Raw genomic sequence first — 26,476 nt, forward strand, 5'->3', positions numbered from 1 at the left:
GAGCAAGAATGGGGGGCCCTCACTAGACCCCCATGTTTGTGGGTACCTCAACTGACTCCTTCCAGAACTGGGAGAAGGATCTCTGTAGATTATGAGGATCATTCCCTGGGATGTTCTTAAGGACACCGACAGCCTGTCCCGCCCAGAGATGGCTAGATGCATACCGTCTCCTGGGGCTGGTCAGCTATGTGCTCTGACTAGTGCCTAGCAGTCTACCAAAGCCTGAGGAAGGACTGGCATTGACTCTTCTATATCCCTTGGCTTCCTATGCAGCTGGGGGACAGAAGGGACAGTACAGGACAGAGGAGCAGAAGGGATTCAGGAAGCTATGCTGTCTGTCATCCAGTAGCAGACCCACCGGCAGAACTTCCTGTGAGGTCCTCTTTGGGAACACATGTGCAGGGCAGGTGTGTGGTCCAAAGCTGTTCCTTCTCTGGGTGCCAAGGCCCCTGTCAGGAGAAGCATCCATGGTTGTGACACTCTTATAATTTGAAATAGGCGAGGTATCATGTTGCGGATTCCATTCATGCTGTCATAAGTAAGAGGGAGCTGGCTGCAAAGCAGTACTCCCTTCCTCTAGGTCAAGTGTCTGGAGCTCTTGGACATGGGCCCTGGCTCATACCTTGCTAGGTGAGTCATGAAGCTAGTTCACTAAGGGGAAAACCAGTGCCTGTGTGATAGTGCCCATTCCCTAGGTAGAATATGCACATCCTTGCAGCAACTGCAGGCCACAGATTCTGGGCATGGTTGAGATTGTAGACCTTGAAACATGGCTACCATGAACTGTCCTGTGAGGGGTAAGGCACACAGGGTAAAAGTACAGTGTACATAGTGGGCCTGTGCATGGCAGATCACCCCACAAGAATAGATACTGTGTTGATAGGTTGACTTCCAAGTCCAGAGGACTGTTTTCTCTAACAGGCATTTGAATGTCTGTACTTCTTCTTAGAGATCCATAGTAGGCAAACTGAGCAAGAAAGGGACTGAGGAGAAGACTCACCCAATGTGCTTGCTCTGTATTATGATCACTGACTTTGAACCCATATAAACTTGCCATGTATGTTGGTGTATGTGTGTAACAGCAGTGCTGGGGAAGTGAGCTAGGTGCACACCTATGGCTTGCTGACCAGCCAACCGAGCTTGGGGAATTGGGGAATTCCAGGCCAGCAACAGACCTTGTCTGAAAAAACAAGATGGATGGCTTCTGAGGTCAGATACTTGAGGTTGAGCTATGGCTTCCTTGTGTATATAAACACACACACACACACACACACACACACACACACACACACACACACACTTGCAAGCCCCACCTCCATGACTTCCAAGATGTGATAGATGTAGCCCTCAAACAGAGAGCCCTAATAAACCTCTTCTAAGTTGCTTCCACTAAATATGTTGTTACAGCCATGAGAAAAGTAACTAATACAACATTTAACTTCCATTAGGTCAATTTTAACATAAATCTCCAGTCTATAGCAGCACCCTTCCATAAGCAACATTTCACCATTTGAAATACTTACAGTGAGATGGGACCTTCTGGGTGGTTGGTTATTGTCTTTCTTTTGGAAACTCACCCAGCTTACTGTTCATCTGGGAGTCCCTAACACTGTAGGCACCTCAGCAAAAATGAAACAAGCCACCACGGATACACAGAGTCCTTTGAGAGTTGAAAACACCCAAATTGAGTACCAGTTGTTGAATGTTGGCATTAGAAATACAGAAGGGCTTCCCCAAGTGGGGACTAGTGGATGGTATTTTGGAGAAGAGAAATGAGCGTCTGTTAAGTAAGTGCTCAGATCTGAGGACATGCATGCTTCAGGTGTGAGCATCAGGAAGGGAACACCATTATGTGGCTGCAGAAGGGAGGAGCCCTCCGAGCTGTGAGCTCACAGGCACTGTTAGCTGGTGAGGTCAGGGGTGACTTGTCTGGGAGCTCAGCTGGGCTGTGTGTGTACTGTATTCTGCCATTTGAGACTGTTAGATACCAACAGACAGACTTCAGATTTAGCATGATTTTTCTGCACCTGTTGCCATTACTCTGTTGGTAAGATGGCTGCCCTAGCTTTTGTCCAGAAATGAAGAGTGTGTGTGTGAATGTCATTACAATCCTGAGTGTGCCCAGCATCCTGAAGAGCCAGTCGCCTGGCCTCAGTCAGTCTCTCCAGAGCAAGTTGTGAGCTTGCTAGGCTTTGTCTTCTCTGTGGTGTCCACTCTCTGTCTTGTTCTTTGTTCCTGACCTGTCACCTTACAGTGAGTGCTTACATGTGTCCATTTGGCTGCCCTTGAAGCTGCTCTACCTCAGCTTACCCTTCTCATGGCCCAAACTGACCTTGGATGAGTCCATATGTAATATACCACTTTCTGATGATTGGTTAGCCCATGAGGAGGCTTCTGGCTGCCTTCTCATTCTTGCCTCTTTAGTCAACACAGTGTCCCTGTCACAAGAGTAAATGGACTATATGTGCTCAAGGTGACTGAGAGGCCACTCTGTGCTCAAAATCTTCTGAGGCCTGGCTAGTGTTCTTTCTGTCCATGTACAGATGTCCACTGTTTCTCTAGGTAAATGGATTTTCTACATAGCTCAGGTCTGTTTGAAAGGTATCTTCCCTTTTTTCCAGGCTCCAAGTAGGACAGATTAGGTCTTTGTCACGTGTGGAGAGAATAGGACCCCGTTCAGAGACTGTTGTAGCTGATGTGTGGTTCCAGAACACTTACTTCTTGTTGTTTTAGGAAATATCTAACCTCTTTGTGATCTTAACTGAGGGGATCCAAATAGGAGGACACTCTCTTGATGGCTGTGGGTGGGTTTGTGGCAGGCCACACTGGGTTCCCTGTCTGTTTTAGGAGCATGTAAGATGCATTTATATGGTCATGCATCCAGTGTCCACATTCTGGGTCCCTACTCTATGATGATGGAAACTCAACCTTTTCTTTTTTTCCTGTGACACAAACCTCCTTTCTCTGACAGCACTCTTCCCAAATTCATTCTGTTTTATATACGAAACCTGAAAATACTTTGTAAATTTTAAAATATAAAACACAAGTGGGAAAATGTTAATGTTTTTATGCTTCTCTCTGTATATAGATCTGTTTGTATGGTGGCATCTCACACTTTGGTGAGGTTTGACACTCTGTGCACAAGTGTCTCAGCAGCGAGAAGGATCATGATGATTCTTTCTGTCCACCAAGTATTGTCTCGAGTACCCCACCAGAGGCCTATTGACTGACAGGTCACTTCAGGAACCCAGGAACCTATGCAATGATGTCATTTTTCTGTAAACCCTGAACTATAATAAATTATATTTAACGGTTGTAATTAAGACTTGAGGCTGTGAAACTATCTGAGAGAGGAAGGACCTGTCTCTTTCTCTAGAGAAGAAATTAATTGTTAGAGTGTATGGTCTTTGAAGAATTTACTGTAAGATAAAAGACTGGGGTTTTATTCTTGCATTTATTAGTGTTTAATCAAACAGAAAGTGCACTTTCAGTGTGGAAATCTTGGCTTCAGCAGCAGGATTAGACTGAATTATTGTTTAAAGAGCAAAAGGTATGGAATTATATGTTCAAGTTATCAAGCCATTGATAGGCTCTGGATATAATGTAACTAATTTAGAACATAAAATCCCTTGCTGTGTGACTGGAGCCTTGGGTTAATCACTTGGCAGTGAGTGCGTTTCCGAAGCAAGGTGGCCTTAGGGCACGGTGGTGGCTGTCCCTCAAAGAGTGAGCTGGGTCTGTCGAGGCCTAGTGTGGTCATAATCATTGAAGATGTCAGGAAAGCAGGCTCTTCCATTTAGGATCCCAAGTCATAAATTATTGCAGGTTCGAATCCCAGAATTCTCTGCTTACAGAACCACTGAGAACTTAGTTACTAAGGGCAAAGAAGACTTAATTCTCCCCATTCTGCTGGCTCATGTACTAGGGATACAAGTGGCAGCCAGTGGCTCCGTGTCAGGTTCACAGATCTTTCTACCAGGAATGGAGGAAACTCAAGAAAGTTGAGCGACGTCATTGAGGGTTGGCCTGGAATTCACTCATCAGCAGTGGGAGAGAGACACAGATGGGAGAGGCCTCACAGGCAGCCATTTGTGAGAACTGGGTTCCGTAGATAAGAGAAGCGTGCCATTGGGCTCTAGGACCTGAGTGGTAGTTGGCTTTGGTGGGTTGGGAGAGAGAGGAGCTGGCTAGTGTCTTGGGCTGCAAAGACACAGGCAGGCAAGGGTGCCGAAATGAGGTCCTTGGGTTCTGTACCCACAGGACCATGTACCCTGGATTTTCCTGGGTTGTGGGAGAGGTCCTTGCCTAGAGCTCTAGGGAAGGCGTGGTCAAGTGGTACAAGGGTCAGTCACCTAAAGACAGTGGAAGAGGGCAGGCCCCTTGAGGTGTGACTTCTGACAGCAGGTCGGAGTTTGGTCAGCCTTGCACGGCCTTCAAGTACCTACTGGTTTTAGAGAACACACCCTAGGAATGCTGGGGAGTGGGCATCTTGCAGAAGCTGCAGAAGAGAGAGGAAGAGGAAGGTTGCCACGTGACTTTTAGCACCCGCTATGTCAGACAGTAGAAAGTGTCTGCAGGGCTCCCCTAAAGCTATGCTCCTATCCCCAGCTGGCATCTGCTACCTTGGCATATTGCTGGGAATGGCCCAGTGAAGTCTGTGGTGGATACCTGCTCTGGGATCACAGATTAACCAGTGTCACCGTTCCCAGGAGCCCATGTCAACAACAGGGATGTGCATTCTACTGGGTCCCCAGTTCCAGCTGACTCCATGGTGAGTCACATGACTCAGAGCCCTGTGTTCCTCGCAGAACCCCATCTGCCCTGGTGGAAGACCATAGGCATGTCATATGTGACTGCATCCACAAGGTCTCTCCTGGACATGGTTGATTTTAACTGGCCTTGCCACCCACCAGAGGGTAGAGAATGTGTTCCCTATACCACAACTCAATCGGGATTTCCCAGTGATGAGGCAGAGACTCCTCTCCCCATGCGGTATAAGACTCCCCAGCTTTGGCACCCTCCTAATTGGGAAAGGTCATAGCTCCTTCAGACCTCACTCTGCCCCCCACCCCTCATTTCTGAAGCAGTCATTAACTTGCTGGCTGGCAAAGCTCCGCAGGACGGGAACTTTGTGCTGTGACACATTGAAGCTGAAGTTTCCCGAGTCATGGCAACTGTAAGAGCTGACACTTCATGTTGAGCACCAGCCTGCCACCCTTTTTCCTCTTGACAGCCTGTCATGCGGAGCTCTGTCGTTAGTGGGACCTGAAGTGCTAGAAGTTTTCCAGCCCATGAGGAATGTGCTGTTGGCAGCATGAGATGTGTGGCCACATGGGGGTGACCCTGGGTGCACACCATCCCAGCAGACCAAGCAGCCAGGGAGCCTCTTGTCCTTCCCACGAGAGGCTTCGTGTGATCTTGGGGGCTAGCTAGCACAGCAAGCTCTAGGAGGGGCAATTTAAAATGAAAGAAACCTAGGTATTTTCTCATCTTTTTTCACAGCAAACTATAAATGAGTCATTCTTGATCAGAACGGAAATTCAGAATGGAAACGCAGGAATGCTTTGGGATTTGGGTGTCTTGGGCTTTGCCTCAGCTGTTCCTGAGTTCTTTTGCAGATATCCAGGTGTGTCCCGACCAGGTTTCTGAGGAGACAAGGCTTCTCAGGTCTCCTAGGGTTTGGATGCCCTCTCCTGTGGAGTCTGATTCAATCCCAAGTTGTCAGGGTGCGGACAGGACTTCCTCCTGATGGTTTCCTTTTACCCCAGGAAAGGCGACATTTTAAAACAGTTTTAAAACTCTGCAGTCTTGCTGACTGGAAACCATCATGAGATGGGGAGTTGAGCAGGCCTTGCTGAGCAGGACTCCGGATGGCATCTTGGGACCAGGAGTGTCTGAGCCCTGGGGTGCTGGGGTTAGGGTGGAGTGTCTGCGGCAGGACTCCTTACCATGCACAGGCTGTTTAGACTTGGGCACCCTTCAGATACCCTCCAGTATTTTGGAGGTAGTGGAGATGTCCATCTCCCCTTGCCCAGGTGTCTCTGGGGACCTGCTAGGTGAGGAAAAAAGGAGAGGCGGGGCACTCTGCTGCACCTAGTGTACCTGAGAGCACGGAGTGTAGAAAAGACAGATCAGCAGGGGTTTCAAAAGCCAAAAAAGATGGTTGCCTGTCAGTCATCCTTCCATGTCTGCTGTAGGGGAGCCCACACAGCTCCCAGGTTCAAACCAGAGATTTCAGGGTCCTGGTCTTCCTTGAGGTCCAGTGTCTTTAGAGAAACTCAGCCCCACAGACTTGCTGGCCAGTGGCTCCAGAGCCCAGGATCCCGGAAGGATCTGGCTGACGGACGTAGGCTAGGCTGCTCTCCCTACAGGACAGCTGGGGTTGCTGGGGAAGGCCCCTGGTTGGATGTGCCTCACTGCCCCGGCCTGAGTCCCCTGTCACACTGACTGGGGAGCCTGGGGAAGGAGGGTGCTGTCAGCCTGTTATTCAGTAGCCTGTAGATAGTGTTCTCCTCTGCATTCTGAGTTTTTTGCTGGAGGTCTGGGTTTCATGGGTCTTTATAATCCAGCTTCTCCTTTGCATACGTTGATTGAGCAGTCATCTGGCAGAGTGGCACGTTTTGTTTAATGATAGTGACTGTTTCACTGTGGATTTCAGTGAATTACACAGGGCCCGAGAACAGAACTTTACCCCTCACTTTTTGGAAAGTGGTGGCCTGGGCAGAGAGAGTTGACCTAAAGCATCCAGGATTTGGGTGTGAGGCTGCCCACAGTAAGTCCTATTTTACCACTAAAAAAATGTGATTTTTTTCAGCTATGTGTATGGCACATGCCTTGGGAGGCAGAGGCAGGTGGATCTCTAAGTTCAAGGCCAGCCTGTTATCCATGGTGAGTTCCAGGACAGTCATGACTACAGAGAGACCCTGTCTTAAAAAAAAAAAAATTGTATTTTCCACTTTCTTTGTATTTCAGTACAGAAATGCCTCTTCTACATGAGTAAGTAGGTAGAGAGTAGAGAGCACTTAGCCCGTGATTATGACTCTGGAGCCCCACTGTAACACTGAGTTCACGGGACCGCTCGGCACAGAAGCTCCCTCTCCTGCAGGAAGGTGAGCAGGTGCAGAGCTTCTTGGGCAGCCACTGCAGGAACCAGGCAATGGGTACTGGAGTGCTTCCAGCAAGACGCCCTGCCGTGCTGGGATCTGCTCCCCCGTACCAGTTTCCAGGAAGAAGTAGAGGTGGTTTAGCTGAGCAGCTCCAGCCGGTAAATAGAAGCAGTTGTCGGGAAAGGGTTCTCAAAAGTGCATGAAGTTCTGGGGGAATTCTGGAACAGTCTACTAACTCTGTTCACATACACACTTGCTGCATTTAGCTTGATCTACTACTACTACTACTACTACTACTATTACTACACACACACACACACACAGAAGAGAGAGGAGGAAGAGGGGGAGGTCGGTTTTCTCTCTGCCTCCTAATCTTGCTGGATTCCACTGTGAGAGGAAGCAGCAGGCTCTTCACCGATTTGCTCATAGTCACTCTCATGGAAGCACCTGTGTGACATTTGGGGTGGGCCACTGGACTTTTAAGTGTGATTTCTAAATGCAAACGGTACCAGTTTGAATCTAGAGACCTTGTTTTGCAGACCAGGGAGCAAATCTCTCAGCTGTCCTGTGTTGTGCAGGCACTTTAGTGTCTGTGCTATGACTCGCTGCAGGCAGCCTCTTGTTTAGGTGATGGAGTCCTTTTGCAAACAGAGGCCGGGGCTGCTTCTGGGATATACTCCACGAGTTTAGTCCGCCCCAATCCCCAGCTTCCAAGGCTCTGGGTGTTGGAATGTTCTTCCCTTGCAGAGTGTCTGTTACCAAAAGGGGATGTTGTGATACATCTTATAGTCCCACACCCTGAACCCCCACAAGCTTGAGACTGGAGCAGGATACAGCCAGCGGATAACTAGGAATATGGCCCATCTCTTCCTCTGAAAACTGATGTGATGGTTCATTTTGTCAACTTTCCACAACCTATAGTCACCTGGGGAGAGAGTCATAGTGGGAGATTGTCTAGATAAGACTGGCCTGTAGGTATGTCTGTGGAGGATTGTATTGATTGTTAATGGATGTGGGAAGACTTAACTCACTGTGGGCGGCACCATCCCCTAGTTTGGGGCCCTGGACTTTGTGAGAATGAAAGAGTGAGTTGAACAGCAGGCATACATGCTTTCCTCCTCTTTCTGCTCTTGATTGAATATGAGTAACTGCCTTAGTTCTTGCCTTGATTTCCATGACATGATGGACCTTAACCTGGATTGTAAGCCAAATAAACCCCGCCCCCCAATTGTTTTTTGTCAGGGAAATGAAAGTAGGATGGTGTACTGGCTAGTTTTACGTCAACCCGACACAAGCTAGACTCATCAGAGAGGAGGGAGGGAACCTCAGTTAAGAAAATGTCTCCATAAGATTAGGCTGTAGGCAAGCCTGTAGGGCATTTTCTTAATTAGTGATTGATGAGAGAGGGCCCAGCCCATTGTGGGTGGTGCCAACCCTGGGCTGGTGGTCCTGGGTTCTATCTATAAGGAAGCAGGCTGAGCAAGGCTGTAGACAGCACCCCTCCATGGCCTCTGCATCAGCTCCTGCCTCCAGGTTCCTACCCTGCATGAGTTCCTTCCCTCACTGCTTTTGATGGTGAACTGTTATATGGAACTGGGAGCAAAATAAGCCCTTTCCTCCCCAAGTCACTTTGGTCATGGTGTTTTTATCACAGCAATACTGACCCTCACTGAGACAGATTTGTTGTCATCCCAGGGCAAAACTCACCTCTGGTTATGCATGTGTCACTGGCTGAACAGAAGCTTGGTCACAGATGTGAAGACTCATCGCTTTCCTTCAGTGGCCTGAAGGCCAGGCTGTAGTTGGTGGCTTTGGGATAATGTCCGAATGATACTTCAGCCTGTTCTGATAGATGTTAGTCTCCAAGCCGCACTGTCAGTCAGAGTGACAGAGCCACAGAGGGATTGTCTTCTGTTCAATGGGACAAATCACAACTCAGCCTGGGAGGCTCCTGGTCTGGTGGGCATCAGCCCTGACTTTACTTCTGTCCCCTTGTGGTGTTCCTTCCGGGCTTTCACAGTTGGTCAGCCAATCCCATTCTCTCCCAGCCTCCCAGAGCCAGTTTTAGGATTAGGTGACTTGAGTGCATGGTTCGCTCTCTTCTGGGGTTTCCCCATACCTGTTGCTGAGGTGGATGTGGGAGCTGGGGACCAATGCTGCTCCTGGTGCTTTCTGCCTAGCATGTGGCTGGCTGGGAGGCCTCCCAGGGCCTCTGTGTTCCCCACTGACTTTGGCAGGCCCTGAGGTCTGATCCTGTACCTGTTTTTCCTCTCGCGCTAGCAGGGTGCCTGCTTCCTAGACTGCTGGCTGCTGGCAGGCCCGGGGCCTGCCCTGGGAATCACATGGGCACACATACTGGGAAGGGTGCAGGTCAGCAGGGAAGACCGTTCTGGAAGGCCTGGTGAAGTCAAGCAGAGAAGGAAGGGAGCTGTTGCCTGTAAGGTCTCTGGCTCTCAGTACCTTGGTGGGAACTGGCCTCTGGCGCCAGCTGCTTAATTCAGAACATTGTTATTTAAACGCCCTTCATGTTAAAGGGAGATGAAAAGAAATTCACTTCATTTTTCAGAGGTCTCCAAACAGCCGTGGAAAATCGATTCTTTTTCTGCCACCAATTAATGTCAGCCCCTCTTGTGGCTTTTGGTGGATGCCACAGTGATGATGCAGGGAATGTAGGTACAGGAGCCACACTCTGGGTTCTGCGGCCAAGTGGAGAGCTATATATAATAAGCTCAGCTGGGTCCCGGACTGGCCACAGGGATCTCCCATGTAGGTGACCAACCAAGCTACTGTGCCTAGGACTGCCGTCCTCGGAGAACTGCGGGGTAGAGTATGCACACATTTCCTGTGGCCACTGCTGTCAGCAGACACTCAAAGTGAGCTGCTGGGGCCTGAGGAAATGGCTCAGTGGTCGAAAGCCCTTGCCGCTTTTCCAGAGGGCTCAAGTTCTGATTCTAACATCAACATCGGTGGCTCACAAGCACCCATTGCTCCAGGTTGGGGGGGTTTGACGCTCTTTTTTGGCCTTCACAGGCACTGCACTCATGTGCACATACTCAGGCATAAACACGCATTAAATAAAAATGGGGTATTGGAGCCATCATGGCTCCTTGGGCCTAATTCCACAGAGTGTATACCTCTAGGTGTCTCCAGTCTTACATCCAGAAATTTGGACCCTACATATTTAGATTTGACGGGGATATTGATTATACCAGGTGTGTTCCCATGTGTCCAGATAGAAGCCTTCAAGGAGGCAAGCCTGAGTTCTTGTATCCAGGATAGCTTGTTTCCTCAGCCATCAACTTGAGCGTGGAGTCAGTGCCCTGAGAGTTTGGGATTTACTCTGCAGTCAGTGGGACACTCCCAAAGTGGGTGTTAAAGAAGTAGGGTATGGACAGAGGGGCCTCTGTGAACTGTGACAAGTAGCCTGAGGCTGAGATCTCCCCACAGGCTCATACCCTGAGACCCTGGAGGAGAGCCCTTTTAAATTCTTGCCCCTGTATTTAGGAAGTGGGGTGCTGTGCAGGGAAGCTTTGGGGTATGATGCTACGGCCTGAGTCTAATTGGGGAATACCTTGTATTATTTAGGAAGCGTTGGTTCATGCCAGGCTGAAGGGGAGGGGAAAGGGAAGCAATGGAAAGTACTAGAAGCACATGGGTGGCACAGAAGATCCCAGGCAGCATGGGGCACCACAGAGACCTAGTGATGGACAGGCAGGAGAGGATGCAAAGGGATACTGCATGTGGGGATAACCTGCAGTGTGGTATGTGGGCCTTGGAGGGGTCAGCATACCTCTTCTATTGGGGTCAGAAGACAAGTGTGGTGGGCTTTGGAGGTCACCCTGTTTCTGTCACAACCTGACAGCAGAAGAAAAGCGGCCGTAGACTATAGGTGAACAAAGGAGGGTGTGATCATGTTCTGATAATGCCTTTCAAGTATGTGCGCACACACACACACACACACACACACACACACACACACACACACACACACACGGCAGCGGGTGTCAGCCAGATGCGGGTGCTGGACTTGTTCTGCGTGTTCTGTCTGATCCCAGGTGAGGGCTGTGTCACTCACTGCAAGAGGTGCCCAGATGAAATGGGGGCTAAGGAGCTAGAAATACCAGGATCCAGGGGTTGGGAAGTTCAGGTGCATGAAGGTGTGACCTGGGAGGGCGTTCTAGGAGACGGATGGGTCATAAGGCATTCTGTAATAACCCACACAAAGGAGGTCCTTCTGGGAGGGGGATGACTGGGCATGGTGATGGAGGTAGTTCTAGGCCAGAGAAGCAGAGGCAGCAGCAAACCATCTTGCTCTGAGCCTGGGGCCAGGGCACCAGGTTTGTCAGTAGTGTGTGTGGGTGGAGACAGGAGGGTTTCTGGGAATCATTTGTGGGTAGGAAGGGAATGAGAGTCCTCTCTTTCTGGGAGTCAGACAAGGAATTTGGAAGGAAGAGGAGCTTGAAGGGAGTACAGACAAACCGTCTGTGCATCTTTGCTGTTAGCTCGTTGGCATCTGCAGTCTCGACCATTGAAGCCAGGTGTATCAGCTCTGCACAGCATTGGTCATTCATTGCCCATCCACCGGCTGATGGTGCCTGTGTCCCCACTGGGCCAAATCCCATCCCATGATGTTCTGTGATGCATTTCATACATGTTCCCGTGTCTTGAAAAAAAAAAATCTGTCAAAAAGATAAAACTAGACTCGGCACAGGCTAGCCAAGTGGTATGCCCCCTCATGCTATATGCCAGCCCATGCTTCACTTTTAAATGTTCTGTATTCAAAATACGCAACAGTTTTTTTCTGGCAATCCTCTTATTCAAAGCCGGCTGAGTTTTAGGTAGTTTAAAAAAAAAAATCGTACACTAGTTCAGCCTCCTCTAAGTCTACTTTAGTTAAGGCAGCAGGGGAAAATGGAGGCATTGTAATTTTAGAGGACAAAAGAAGTAGACACTGGTTGGTGACCCAGGCTATTGTGGAAAGTGGCTGTGTTGTAAAAGTAGCTTATGATTAAATCCCACCAGGAGGGGACGCTTTGGAATATATCCTCGGTGTTAGGTAACCAATGCTTCCATTGTGCTTTATAAATGACTAGCCACTTCCAAACACACTTTCTTGCTCGACTTAAAAATTGCTTCTCTCTAGGAGCTTGGCAGAATGGCTGAGACCTGCAAAATGAAATACACAATGTTGGACAGCCCTTTGGGGAAGATCGAGCTGTCTGGCTGTGAGCAAGGCCTGCATGGGATACGATTCCTCCGCGCAAAGACCCCAAGCCCTGAGTAAGTGTGGGCAGTAAGCATGGGCATTGCATGAGTGGTGTGTGCTGAAGGCAGGAGTCAACAGGAGCCGTGGCTCTTTTCCACTGGTCACGGGGGAATGCAGAGCCCGGTGCCACCAACCACAGACATTAGCATCTCTGAAAACAGTCTTTGAGTTGTGGTGTCTTTGGCAACTCATATATTACCCAGTAATCTGGAATAGCTCATAAGCCGTGGGGAACGTGACTTTGATGGGAGCTTCCAGACATTTGATTCATGTGCTCTTTTGCACAGGGGTTGAATTCAGTGAGAATTGAGTACTGTGTGTGTTTGTGTGTGCGTGTGCACGTGTGCATGTGTGTGTGTGTGTGTGTGTGTGTGTGTGTGTTCATGTCCCTGTGGGTACACGTGTCTTTATGTGCATACGGAAGCCAGAGGGTAGCCTTGGGTGCTTTACACCTTGTTTTTTTGAGACAGTCTCTCAGTGGCTGGGGGCTCTGGGGATTTGCCTCTCTTTACTTCCCCAGCACAGGGATTACAGGCGAGTGCCACTTTTCACATGGATTCTTGAGATCTTCATGATTATAAAACAAGTATTTACTGACTGGGCTTCTAACCCACCCACACTGAGCATTTTGATTCTTGAACACATGAGATACAGGGATGGACAGCTCTCTCCATTGTGTGACTTACCTCAGAGGTTTTAAATCAAGCCTGGCAGGGTCCATCAGCTGCTTCTTCCACTGCTAGTCTACATTGTTCGCTCTGTCGGACCACTCTGCTGCTTCGTGGAGGTGGCACCAGGCCAGGAGCGATCACTGCTAAGTTGTGGAAAGACTCTTTCTACCGGGTAACTTCAGATCACAAGGTCCTCCAAGGACATGTAATCCTCTTTGCATGGTCCTTGCCATAGTTTTCTAATTGTAAAAACAAAACAGAAACCAATTGGAAGCGCTCCTGAACCCGTCTTAATTCTAGGTAGCACCGAACTTCTAACTTCTTCTGTGTGCTAGCTATGAGTGGCAGCATTAAAATGGCAATTCTTGTTATTGCCGAGAGAAGTAGGAAAAAGAAAAAAAAAGAGAAGAAAAAGCACAAACTCCTGTGCTGGGTGTCTGTCTTAACTGGCTAATAAACACAATGCCAAGAACATTAGATAAAGAAAATACATAAGAAACATAAAAATTGATTTTAATGGACCCCTGTCAGAGACAGCCATAATGAGCATTGTTTGGTAATAAATTCCAGCGTGGCCCTCCCCGGCCAGCTCCTCCTGTAGAGCCGTGCGCTGCAATCAATATCGTCTTTAAGACTTCAAGACTGAAAAATAAGCAAACCTTTGAACTGCGGGAACAGGCTCCTCTCAGTTTCTGTGAGAACCATCTGGCTGTGGTGCTCAGAAAATCGCAGACACCAAATAATTTGTAGGGAAAATGTCACTTTGTCTCTTAGCATGTTCAGTAGCTCAATAAATCATAGAAATTATGTGTTGGCTTCTTTTGCTTTTGGAGAAACAGTAAAGCACTCCTTACTGTAAATTTGGGGCAGAAAATATAAAAAGCAGGCATTATGAGATATATTTAGGGGCTGGAGATCTGGCTCCATGGTTAAGATCCTGTGCTGCTCTTGAACAGAACTCAAGTTCGGGTCCCTTGTGTCAGGTGGCTTACAGCTGTCTGTAATTCCAGCTCCAGGGCATCCAATGCCTCTGACTTCGAAGGGCATCTGCGCTCATGTAGACAGCCTCCTCGCCCCCACACAAATGCACATAATTAATTTTTTTAAATCTTGAAAATGGTGTATTTGTTTAAGTATGTCTTATGGATTGTATGAGCTTAACAAAGAGGCTGAGTGAAGTTAGGATTGGATATGACTGTGAAAACAATCACCCCGTAGTGGAACTATAGCTCCCCTCAGGGAGAGATGTGTGTGTGTGTGTGTGTGTGTGTGTGTGTGTGTGTGTGTGTGTGTGTGTGTTGATAGTGGAGGCCAAGCTGCCCATGTTGGGGTTCTGGTGTTCCATCTCCTCCTAACCATTGTCTTGGTTCCCCACTGAGGCCCTGTACTGAGGCTGCAGGCCTGTCCACCACCCAAGGGGAGAAGAAGTGGGAGGATTGTGCCTCCCTTCCAGAGGAATGGCTGGTGCCTCCTCTTCTCCATTGATTCAGGAATTGGAGAGGGTACCTGTGGGATAACCCTGATGCTAGGGATCCTGTGAGTAGCAATGGGAAGTTGGATTTTGACGGTGAGTAGTTAACCTTGTCAATGTGGTGGGATTTGGAATCTCCATGGAAACAAATCTCTGGGTTTGTCTAGACTGGGTTAATTAAGAAGGTCCACCCTGAATGTAGGTGGCATGATTCCATGGGCTGGGGTCCTGGACCGAATAAGAAGGAGAAAGTGAGCTGAGCATCAGTGTTTGTCTGTCCCTGCTTCCTGACTGAGGATGCGAAGTGACCAGCTGCCTCAGACCCCTGCTGCCACACTATCTCTGCCTTGATGGGTCAAAACAAACCTAATATTCCTAAAGCAGTTTTTATTTGGTATTGTGGTAAATAACCAAACCAGTGACTGGTACATGTGTATAGCTAATCTGATGAGACATTTCAAACCTCTCGGCCATTTCTACTTGGCCAGTTTAAAAAGCTGAAGCTAAAAAAATTTCAGACGCAAAGTTCAGTAAGTTTTGACAAAAGCGTACTGGCATATAGAGATCATCCCAAACAATATCTAGAACTCTCTGGAAAGTTCATTGTGGATTCACGTTCAAGCCTTGCAGAGACCCTTGTTTTCATTTTCCTTGAGTGAATGCCAAGATAAGGAGTTGCTGGATTCCATGGCATATAAACATTTAAGTCTGTAAGCGTTTGCCCACTACTTGGTTCTGTGATTTTAAAGTTTTGGCTCTTCAGGTGAGTTGAAGTATCATCTCATTGTGGTTTGAAGTTTTAAAATTTGAACCTTACCACCTTTGACGTATTTTAACTTAGATTTTCTTTTCCTCCTTTTCTTTCAATTTTCTTTGTGTTACTGCTTTATGGGTTTGAGTACAAGTCCTTCGCCAAGCATGGGAACTTTTCCTTTGCTTTTTCCTTTGAGACCGTGTCTTGCTCTCTAGCCCAAACTGGTTTTGAACTCAGAGCCACCCTTCTGCATCTGCCTTCTGAGTGCTGATATTACAGGGATGTACCACCATGCTTGGCTTAAGTTGTGACTTCCTCCCTGTGGGAGTTTGAATGTCATCGGCCCCTATAAGTTCATAGGGAGTGGCACTATTAGGAGGTGTGGCCTTGTTGAAGTAGGTGTAACTTTGTTGGAGTAAGTGTGTCACTGTGGAGCTGGGCTTGGAGGTCTCCTGTGCTCAAGCTCAGTGTGACACAGTTCACTTCCTGTTCATGTTGCACAAGTTGTCGACCTCTTGAGCACCATGTCTGCCTGCACGTCACCATGTCCCACCATGATGATAATGGACTGAACCTCTGAACTGTAAGCCACCCAGCTAAATGTTTTCCTTTATAAGAGTTGTCATGGTCATGGTGTCTCTTCACAGCCGTAGAAGCCCTTAATAAGATACTTCCCTAAGTTGCCTATATTTTGATTTTCTAAATTTCTTTAGATGAGAAGTTTGTAATTTTGAGAAAGTCAGCTGATCAGTTTTTCCCTTTACATTTAGTTTTTGTTTTGTTTTGTTTTTGTTTTTGTCTTTAATAAATATGTAGCTGGTTATGGTAGTACAGACCTTTAATCCCAACACTCAGGAGGCAGAGGAAGGTGGATCTGTGTGAGTTCAAGGACAGCCAGATCTACATAGTAAGACCCTGCCTCAGAAAACAACAACAAAACAACAAAAGCAAAAGCCCCCAGACACCCCACAAAACACACTGTACCTGCCATCAAAACCTGCAGTATTTGCTGTAATCTCACCAGACTCCTCTGCTGTGCTGGCTCTCAGAAGGATCTTCCTTCTTGCACTCGGATATGTGTTTTGTTTAAGCGCCCATGATGGATGTACAGTTGATTCTCTCCAGCCACTACTTACTTTTATATAGTTGTCTAATTCCAGCCTTTGTTGGGGGAAAGCACAGCTTCCCATTCTGTTCACCTCGGGCATTGCCTTTCTAGGGCTGTTCCCGGTTCCACCGGCCTTTGTTCTTGGCCAGCCCCATGCTCGCTTGGTGACTGAGTGTGTGCCCAGCCTGAGACAGTCAGGCCATGTCTCTAGCTGCTGCCTTTGGCCTTTGGGTGCCCTCACTTCGGTTTTGTTGTTGTTGAGAAAGGATCTAGTGTAGCCCTGATTGGCATGGGACTCAGGGATGACCTTGAACTTCTGATCGTCCTTTATCCACCTCTAAATTCTGTGAGTAGAGCAGAGTGCCACCACCCCACTTGGTTTATGAAAAGCCGGGTGTCCAGCCTAGGGTGTTGTGCTTGCTCGACACACACTCTACCAACTGAACTCTGTTTCTAGTGGGCTTCTGGATCTTTATTTTATTCTTTAAAATTGTATTTTTATTTATTAAAAATATATATACATATACACACAGTATATTTTTATCCTATCCTGTCTGCTCTCCAAGGCTTCCATTCACCTCCCAGCTAGCCCCAAGTCTCATCATTTTGCACATTACCTTGCCATTTTGAAGTATCTGTTTTTGCACAGCTTTTTGTTGGCATCTGATTGAGAGGTGTCCGTTTCCATTCCTGGCTGCCTAACAGCTTCTTGGTATTGACTCTGTCGATTTGTGGTGTGATTTATCTCTGCATCTATTTGGGTTCTCTTTCATTTTTCTCAGCAGGGTTTTGTAGTTTCCAGCATGGAGACCTCACATGTCTTTGATAGAATTGATTTTTAGGTACTTTGTTCTTGATAGTATTCTAAATCAGCTTAAAACTTTTGTTAACTTTTAAATTATTGCTGCTGGTTGTAGCCATTGATTTTGTGTGTGTGTGTGTGTGTGTGTGTGTGTGTGTGTGTGTGTGTGTGTGTGTGTGTTGATCTTACATTGTACAAACTTCTGTGAATTCATGCACAGGAGCCTCCCCAACCCTTCCCTATGATTTTATTTCTACTGTTTGTTACCCATGGTCAGCTAGAATCCAGAGTCCCGAAACGTTCACTGGAAAGTTCCAGAAAGAAACCATCATGACTTATAAGTTCATGCCACTCTGTCTAATATGATGACATCTTGACCCATCAGCTTGGGACATGTCCCCTTCTGCCCAGTGTATCCACTCTGTATATGCTGCCCTCTTTCTAGTCACTTAGTGACTGTATCAGTTATTAGATTAACCTGCTATCATTACCATGCTATGCTCAAGCAGCACTTTTACTTTATAATGACCCAAGGCACAAGAATCTGGAGATTCAGATGTGCCCAAGACAAACTATGAAGTGCTTCCTTTAAGAATTCTCTCTCTCCATCATCACAAGAGCAGAGAGACCACGGTGACATGGCTCACAGCACGGTTGGTTGATGTGATCATCTGACTTTTTACCCTCTATTTCTTACTATGTTGGGTTTATAAATTAGTATAGGTACATGGGAGCAGTCTTATTTTTGCTTGATTCTACCCACCATTCCAGGTAGCCTGGGTTTGGGGATACATCCTTATGAATAAGGGGGTGGGGGGGCTACCTGTTGGCCATCCCTCTCTGTGAGTTCTGTGTCCCTGCATTCAGTTGACTGTGGATCAGAAGTTCTTGGAAAACTTCAGTGTTATGAACCCATACAAATTACTTTTCTGTCATTATTCTTTATGCAGAACATTTAAACAGCTGTTCACACAGCATTTATTAGGTAATATAGGTAGTCTCTGAATGTGCAGCATGTGGGTAGATGTGAATAGATAGGCTCTGCTCTGACACTGCCATTGTCTGTGAAGGATTCGAGCCTCTCTGGGTGTTGGTGTGACTGGGGTCCTGGAGTCAGCTCCCTCTGGGGAATAGGGTATGACAATTATGCTTGCTGTGGGTGTTATTTGGGGTTCTTTAGGATTTCTGTGTGAATTCACTCTCTGCATAAAGACAGTATGCTTCTCCCTGTGTGGTATTCATGCCTTGTGTTTCTGCTATCAACAATTCACCAGTAAGACATGCATTAAGTACCTCACCATCCCAGTAGACTGCATTCTCTCGTCCCTAGTAACAGGGTGCCTCAGTGTTTCTCTCTATGCCAGCCTTTATACTGGCGCTGTTTCTCAGCCTGCAACCTGTGGGAGTCCTCCAATGGTTTTTTTCTGGGTGCTTACATAGCCATGGCATTTTTCTCTTTCGTGGTCTATCCATGTGGTGGACTGAGTTGATTTTAGAATGGTAAGTCCATCTTGAAATGCTGGCCTGCATCAATTTATTCACTTCAGTATACCGACATCTCCGGGGTTTTAGATTTGGGGTGCTTCTGACAACATTCCTAGGCATGGAAGTGCACCTCCATTTTGTGAAAAAAGCAAGGTCTGGGATGGTCTTGGGTCTTCCTTGAATGGCAGCTGGTGTGCTGTTTCTTGCTTGGAGCTTGCTTTACAATGACAGCTGTGTGCGGCCCTCACACACCACCAGGGTCCTTCCGCGGCCTCCTTTCCTGCTGACCAGCAGCAGAAGGGTCTTGAGTAGGGTCCTTGCTGTCACCCTCCCATGTGACTTGGGCGTCTCCACAGGCATTTCTTACTTTCTCCAATGGCTGTAGCTTTGGTGGGTGCCTCACAGGCTGACTACTGATGCCTGTCTACAGAGGGATTCCTCTTGTTTCTGTACAAGCCTAAACTCACCATACAACCAGGCCTTGTAATCTGTTCAAGGCTCCACACTGTGATGTGATTTTTGGTTTGTTCTGGCTCATACTGATCACCTCCATTTTTTTCTTTTGTTAACATTTGGATGAAGCACATTGGTTTAGAAGTGGCTCTTTGTAGCAGCTTTATTTGATGACCTCCAGCCCATATCTCCCAGCTGTCAGTCATTGTCCCCTGAAGCATAGCTTGGTCTTTGTAAGAGCCTGACTGATGCCCTCCATGCTGTCCTTCTGTGGCTGTGGAGCCCTGACCTCCTCCGTCTGCCCTGCAGTGCCTAGGATGTATCAAGAGAGCTAGGTGACCTATTTATTTTCCTCATATGATCTTGAGCCATGCTTAGCATTCCATAATGTTGTTCACATTGGTTGATTACTTGAAGCAATGACTGTGCTTTGGTCCCACTTAGAGTACACAGACAGCAACAGGTAGGCTTTGGCTCTCAGGCACTGGGGAAACCAAGTCCGGCTCATCTTGAACATGTCGAAGATTTGCTCACACCACCCCCCTTCATTTTTTCTTTCAATGTAAACCTTGTAATACAAGTATAGGAATGTAGTACTGGAAACCGTATGTAGACTAGCCAAACTCATATAAAATCTTTTGTATCTTGAATGTACAAACTTCCCACAGTCCATTTTCTACTTTGCATAACTTAACTAACTCTCCTGGCAGGGATTCATTTGTGATGTTTATAGATCTGATGTGGTGTTTTCCTGGCCAGCTCTAGTGTGGAGACGGTTGGAGGAAGTCTGAGCCAGATGAATTCTGTGGGAAGATCATCCAGTGTCTACCTAGTCCCTCAGGCCCAGCCTTACAGGCAGGCTTGCCATGTGCCTTGTGAGTGGTGCCCATGAGACAGGAGGTGCCAGTCCTGTGGATGCCAGGCTCTTTGCTGTTGACCCATAGTTCCCAGATAGAGCTGTGTGGTCACAGAAGGGCAGAGTGTATCACTTGCAAAGTTGTGCTGCCTCTGATCTAGAAAATGGCGTTGATACCTCAGCTTGCCTCTTTCCTTTGCTCCCTCACTACTCAGCGCTTACCTGATGCCAGATAGAAGGTAGAGACAGGTTTTCCTAGGGCACAAAAGTCTTTATGCTCTGGACCCAGGCTGGCAACAAGACAGAGTCTTAAAGCTTTGCTCTCTGGACTTGGTTGCTTTTGGAAGGCAGGGCTGGCAGATGTGCAGGGCTGGCAGATGTGCGGGCCTGTGTTGGTGAGTCAGAAGCAAGCCAGTTACTTCATTCTGCGGGCTCATCTTGAAGAGAGAAAAGGATGGTTGAATGACAGCTAAGAAAATGTGTGCATCGAAAATATGAACTGTCAGCCCAGCATAGTTTTTGAGTTTCCAACCTTTGGAGCAGTGTACACAGTTTAGGGTAACAGAGATAAATTGGTTCGCTTCAAGCAGGGGTGGGTAAATGTTCGGCCTCTAAGGCATGTTGAGATAAGAATCCTTAAATCCCTCACGCTTAACAATAAGCTTCTTAGAGAAGTGTCTTATAACACTGGTGTTTGTGCCTGTGTGAAGGGGAAGGTTGGCAGGAAGAGACACCTGTCCCCATCACCTACCACAGTGAGCCCTGCATAGGCTGGGTACGGTCTGGACATGGTTAGGAATTAGACGATGCCACGTGCCATCAGTGGAGGGGAGGTCCCTGCCACCAGCTGTCGAGTGCTCATATGTATGTCACAGGTTGTGGCAGTAGCACTTGAGTGTACCCACAGGTTACCAGATATTATTTCCTGACCAAGAACTGGAACTCCCAGAGTTCCATTCAGCGGTAACTTTCACCCCGGGAGAAGGCTCCAGGGCTGTGTGCAGGCATTTGGAGGGCTTTGTAGCTCAAACCTGGAATCCTATCAGAGTTTGTGTCCATATTGTAGCCATTCCTGGTGGAATTAGCTGTGTCAGTGCCCTGCCCTGGTTAGCTGGGGCCCTTTGGAGTCGGTCCCTGGAACTTGCTGCCTATGGTGTAGACAGATGTAGAGCTGATCATGTGACTGTGCTGTGTAGTTGGTTGATCTTACTCTTTATTCTTTGGGGGGCCTACCACTCAGCTCCCAAATAAATCACACAGAGTTTTATTGTTTCTTATGAATAATGCCCGGCCTTAGCTTGGCTTTTTTTCTAGCCAGTTTTTCTTAACTTAAATTATCCCATCTACCTTTTGCCTCTGGGCTTTTATCTTTCTCTATTTTTGTGTACCTTTTCTTTACTTCTTACTTCATGTCTGGCTGTGTGGCTGGCCCTTGGTGTCCCCCTCCTTTTTCTCTTGCTCCTTCTTATCCCTCTTTTTCTCCTTCTGTTTATTCTCTCTGCCCACTAGCCCTGCCTATCCTTTCTCCTGCATTGTTATTGGCTGTTCAGTTCTTTATTAGACCAGTCAGGTGTTTTAGACAGGCACAGTATCACAGCTTCACAGAGCTAAACAAATGCAACAAAAGAGAGTGCAACACAGCTTTGCATCATGAAACAAATGTTCCACACCATAAACAAATCTGGAAATAATATTTTACAACAGTGCTGGCTGAAGTGTGCAGCCCTTTCTAGTTGATGATCACATGCTGATACCCTGTAGTTTCCTGCCCTCACGCTCATCGCTCACCCCATTGCTGCCCTTGGTCTCGTTCCCCTCTTCCTGTCCTGTGGGCTAGCAGGTGTGTGCTTTACTTTTCTTACCATTGTGACTAGAAAGCTGACAGGAAGCCATATAAGGGAAAAGAGGGTGATTTTAGCTTATTGTCTGAGGGCACAGTCTAATGTGGTGGGCAAGGTTTGATGGCTGGAGTGCCTGTCAATTGTGGCAGCAGCTGCGAGAGGCTGCTTGTTCACATCGGGGTGAACTGAGAAGCAGAGTGCAGGGGATATGGGCAGTCAGCTGCCTTCATACCTTTTCTCCTTTGTTTATTTATTCTGGACCCCTACCCAGCTCATGGGATGGTGCCACCCACACTCAGGGTAGTTCTTTCCTCCTACGTTTAACCTCTTTGGAAACATCCTCAAGGATACACCCAATGGTGTGTCTCCTAGGTGATTCTAAACCCAGTCAAGTTGAGGAGGAAGGTTAACCATCACACTGACTTGTTTGAATTATACTGTAAATGAGTTCAAACAAGTCTCTGAGAACAGCTTAACATGGTAACTGTAACACCCAGAGGCCATTTTCTTCCTCTCCTACAGATTTCAGGGTGAAGGAGGGAGGGTCCCCATCTGCCCAGGAGCTAGGACTCGGTAGCACAGACTGCTGCTTGGGGTCTGCCCTCTCCAGCAGAGCCCATCTGTTGTCTGCTGCAGCCTTGAATCCTGTAGTCGCTGTCAGTGAGAGGAAGTGGAAGTGGTGGGGAGAGGCAGGTGACGGGGTCTCGGGAGGAGTTCTAAGGAAGCTACACCTCCTACTTACCCGAATTTCTTGTCACACCGCTACTCACAGAGTGACCTTTTTCCCCAAGTGAGGTTCTGCCTGAGCCCTCCTCCCAGATGTTGGGGCCCTGAGGTAGTCCTGAGGCAAGCGCTGTGCTGGCCACCTGAGTGCCAGTGGCTTGTAGAGGAAAATGTTCTTCAGTGGAGGGAATTCAGGCCCAGAAGGGAGGGAGCAGGCTCCCTCACCTCCCCCGTATGTCACTGTAAGCCACAGCATGCCTGAAGCTTGTCAGGTGGTGATGCCTCAAGCTAGGTGAGCAGGGGACGTGGCCAACCATGTCTGTGCCCTGTGGACACCAGCCAAGGGGGCCCCTCCTGACTCCTCTTGTGAAGCACAGCTGTATGCTGTCTAAAGACGCCCATCCTTTTCTTAGATCAGACTGAACTCCAGCTCGAGAATCCTCTCTTCCTCTCTCTTTCTCTTTTAATGCATCTTCAGTGTTTTCTGATGTTTCAGTGGTCTGTGAGTAGCGAGTGAGCTTCAGTTTGGTTTTGAGGATGTTAATATCATTGACACTCTGCACTCAAAGCATACTTTGTTTGCTAAATTATTTCCTTTAAGACCGTAACGGTAATTAGATGGGCTGCGTGTTTCTGATGTGCAGGATAGCTCCTACACGCCATTAGCTCAGAATTTTAATTGGGCTGAAGGTTAAATGGGTTTAAAATTTTGAATTGAATTGAAGCATTGTCTTATGGTGGGTTTGTCTCGAATTTTTATTTCCAGGCACCCATCAAGTCGTAAAAGTAGATCTTTTTTTTTTTTTTTTGACATAAAAACATGGAATAAATTTAGGATTCCTTCAGGACTTCCCGACATAACCCTCATTCTCAGAACATGGGATCTCACATGTGTCACAAGCTGTGTGACAGGTCCCAGTGGAGCACTGGGGATGCCACAGCAGGGAATACACAGCAGGGAGCCCAGCCCCACTCAGGGGATAGGCACAGGGAACCGCAATATGGGTGTTGTGAGAGCAGATTGTTGAGTTTGCCCAAGTAGGGACCATGTGGGGCTAAGCCCAAGGCTCTGGCAGTAGAAATGGGTACTGCCCACTAAGTTGAGATGTTGTACCACCATCTCTGATGGACGGGATGAGGGTGGCATGGCAGAGGGAAGGTATTCAGAGGTGGGCCCTGGCTGGGCAGCTGAGGAGTGGTACTTTCTCTAAAGACTGAGGCAGAAGCAAGCAGGGGACACCAGAGAAGCCAACGTCACATGGAGGGGTCATATTTTCTCCTTTTATTATTGAGATTACAATATAGTCTCAACATTTTCCCCTTCCTTCATCTCCTCCCAAGGCCCCTCATCTGCCCCCCACCCCCGGCTCTCTTCCTAATTCATGGCCTCTTTTCATTTAATTGTTGTAACATGTATATATGTGTATGTACATACATGTTTCTAAATGTAAACTGCTTGATCTGTGTAGTGTTGTTTGTATGTATGTTCTCAGGGCTGACTGTTTGGTATTGGTTAATTAGTTGGTGTGCTCTTCCCTGGAGAAGACTTTTTTCCCACCTGGAGAATTCCTCGGTTGTCTATCGTTCTTTGTGTAGGGTTGGGGCCTCGTGGGCTTTTCCCGTCCGCTTTAGCATGACCTATTGTTGCTATCCTTGTTCAGCTCGTGTTTAGGCAGTCATGTTGGTGAGAATGTACGGGTGTAGCTTCTGACATTCCTAGGACATAGCACCTTACAGAAAAACTCCTCAAATGGAGGTTCATTTTAACATGGGACTGATCACCAAGAAGCCCCAAACAGGAATGAAAGAAAACACTCAGGGGCAGAGAACAGGGAGAGGGGGGCATCTGGAGGCCCGTGGAGGCAGCAGATGGGTGTCTCTGTGAGATAGCTTTGGAACATCCACACCCTCTTTGCGGTGTCTTGAAGTTAACTCAGGTTTTCTTAAGTTGTGAAAAAGATTTCCCTGGCACTGGCCTTCCAGAAACCTAGCATGCCATGCCTAGTTATTGCTGCAGCACTGGCTTTGGCTAAGGAGTGTCTGCTCGCTGCATCTCTGAGGTAGAAATCATTTTGGTTCCATCCAAGCCAGACCTGGTGTGTCTCAGCTGTGGAGAGCAGTAGAGTGTCCCAGCAGGAACCGAGTTCTATACACACCAGTGTCCGATAGGCTGTCACTGGGGAGGGGTGTCAGTGTCTAGGAAGAGCTAAGAAGTCTTGCTTTCCTTCTCTCAGGAACTTTGGTTTCCTCCTGCCTTGGCCCGCTCCCCCAAATGGAAGTAAAGTCAGAGTCTTGGCCCCAAGGCCACTGAGAGAAGCACTCACATCCATTCTACATCTCTCTCGGTCTCCTCCTCTGTGGCCCCCAGCCGCTAACTGCCTTGTCTCTTACCAGCTCCTCTGGTCTGGCTGAGTACCTCCAGGAACCTCATCCACCTCTCCCTAAACAGTCCCGAGACCCTCTCATTTCCCCATCAACATGTGGTGCACACAGATGTGTTGGGAGGAAGAATCATGGCTTCTATGTTAACACTGCCAGAGTTCACCAGCAGGTTCAGAGCAGCTGTGGATGGGCACTGGTCCTCCCTAAGGCAATCTTAATCTTCAGTGTTTGCTAGCAGAGTACTGACTTGTTTTGACTGTAAAGTCGTAGTCCCTTCCTTCTTCCCTCCCCCTTCCCTTTCTCCTTCCTTCCTTCCTTCCTTCTTTCCTTCCTTCCTTCCTTCCTTCCTTCCTTCCTTCCTTCCTTCCTTCCTTCCTCCCTCCCTCCCTCCCTCCCTCCCTCCCTCCCTCCCTCCCTCCCTCCCTCCTTCTTTTTTGGAGATGATGTCTTTCTATGCAGCCCAGGGTGTCTTGGATCTCTGGTTCCTCTTGCTTCAGCCTCCCGAGAGCTAAGGTTATAAGCATACTCCCTGTAGCTCTGATTGCGGTTACAGTTTTTTTGCACAGATGGCTGCTGGTGGATTCACTGTCATCTCCAAGTTGCTTTCCTTGTGCCTCCCCAACCCTGAAGGTTGTCCTTCCTTTTGTGTGCAGCACAGGTCAAGGCTGTAGAAAATGCACTTGTCACTTGGCAGCTCCCTTCACTTAGGGACCCGGGCGTATTTTCAGCCTCAGACCAGGCAGCATCTAACCTTGGAGTAGGGTGACCTTGTCTTCCCACAGCCACCTCCAGGATGGCCTGTATTGGTCAGTGGGCTGGACAGTGACAGGACTGAGGTCACACCGTCAGGAGGGGACACTCTCCTTCCGTCTCTGGAGGCAGACATGGTGCCACAGTGTCCTCCTCACTGTGTGCACATGGATACAGGAGCTCCTTATGGGGGGGGTGGAGTTCTCCAAGTAGAATGTGATCATTCTAGCCACAGTGCCCTGCCTGGGTATTTAGACAAGCTAAAAACAGAATATAAAGACTTTCAAAGGGTGTCATCATGAGGAGAGGAGAAGCTTTTAAGACAGCCCATTACAACAGGAAGCTAGAGATTTGAGGTGCGCTGATTATTCGTTTCTCAGCTAGAAAACCATTCCATGTACCGTATGCATGATGGTGTGTATATATGTATAATACTGTATTCTAGAAGTCTCTGTTCTGCCTGTTCATTCCCTTTACTAAAAGTGCACACTTCTGCTAGGGAAAAAGAAGTTGTTTATCCTTCTGAATTATTATATACCCCAAAGGTAACCTCCCCCAAATGCTGGCTTCTCCTTTCTAAATTCATCTGCAGAAATACGGAGTTTCTGGTCCATACTTCATCCAGTTTGTTGGCTCTGCTAGGAAGAGTTATTGTGTATCCAAGCATGGATTTTATTAAAAAGAGCCAGGCCACTTGTTTCCTTCAAAGTTTTTTGGTGTGTTTAAATCTTCCCTAGGTAAACAAAACTTTTATTGGAAATAATATTTTGAGATGTGACACCTTTTGCCCAAGCAGTGATGCTGAGTG

At 47.7% G+C, this 26,476-nt stretch overlaps 1 protein-coding gene across 2 annotated transcripts in view; it reads left to right on the forward strand.

The window, feature by feature from the left end:
• Mgmt (O-6-methylguanine-DNA methyltransferase) overlaps positions 1-26,476 on the forward strand; it is a 243,831-nt gene that overhangs the window by 44,497 nt on the left and 172,858 nt on the right. For both annotated transcript variants that reach the window (XM_006987568.4, XM_016006087.3), the window contains exon 2: positions 12,250-12,386. In XM_006987568.4, the coding sequence (XP_006987630.3) occupies positions 12,250-12,386 (137 nt within the window). The remainder of the gene's footprint in view (positions 1-12,249; positions 12,387-26,476) is intronic.

The sequence above is a fragment of the Peromyscus maniculatus genome, chromosome 1, assembly GCF_049852395.1.
Source record: "Peromyscus maniculatus bairdii isolate BWxNUB_F1_BW_parent chromosome 1, HU_Pman_BW_mat_3.1, whole genome shotgun sequence".
Classification (NCBI taxonomy): domain Eukaryota; kingdom Metazoa; phylum Chordata; class Mammalia; order Rodentia; family Cricetidae; genus Peromyscus; species Peromyscus maniculatus.